Source organism: Penaeus monodon, chromosome 23, assembly GCF_015228065.2.
Source record: "Penaeus monodon isolate SGIC_2016 chromosome 23, NSTDA_Pmon_1, whole genome shotgun sequence".
NCBI classification, from domain to species: domain Eukaryota; kingdom Metazoa; phylum Arthropoda; class Malacostraca; order Decapoda; family Penaeidae; genus Penaeus; species Penaeus monodon.
Genome location: NC_051408.1, coordinates 41209947 through 41210204, shown reverse-complemented (window position 1 = coordinate 41210204; position 258 = coordinate 41209947). Strand labels below are relative to the sequence as shown.

At 67.1% G+C, this 258-nt stretch overlaps 1 protein-coding gene across 1 annotated transcript in view; it reads right to left on the bottom strand.

Moving 5' to 3' along the window:
- Positions 1–258, bottom strand: part of LOC119588309 — a 9612-nt gene that overhangs the window by 1735 nt on the left and 7619 nt on the right. Inside the window, exon 5 of the mRNA XM_037937002.1 lies at positions 1–258. This exon is cut by the window's left edge and continues 1735 nt beyond it; it is cut by the window's right edge and continues 146 nt beyond it. Within this exon, the coding sequence (XP_037792930.1) occupies positions 1–258 (258 nt within the window).

Below are 258 nucleotides of genomic sequence, written 5' to 3'. Positions count from 1 at the left end.
GGCTTCACGCTTCGCAGGACGTCTTCGTCCAGCTGGTCGTACTCAGACTCGTCCCCCGCGCTCTCCTTCAGCGTTACCGAGACCTGCAGGAATTCGGCCTCCGAGCCCTGTCTCGAGAGGGAGCCCTGCGAGGACAGGTCCTGGTCCCTCGATGCCGAGCTGAAGGAACGCGGACTGTCCTCCTTCGCCTCCGGAGACGCGCTGCCCCGCGCCCGCGCACAGTCCCCCGGCGTCCTCTCCTCGGCTTCCGCTGTTTGT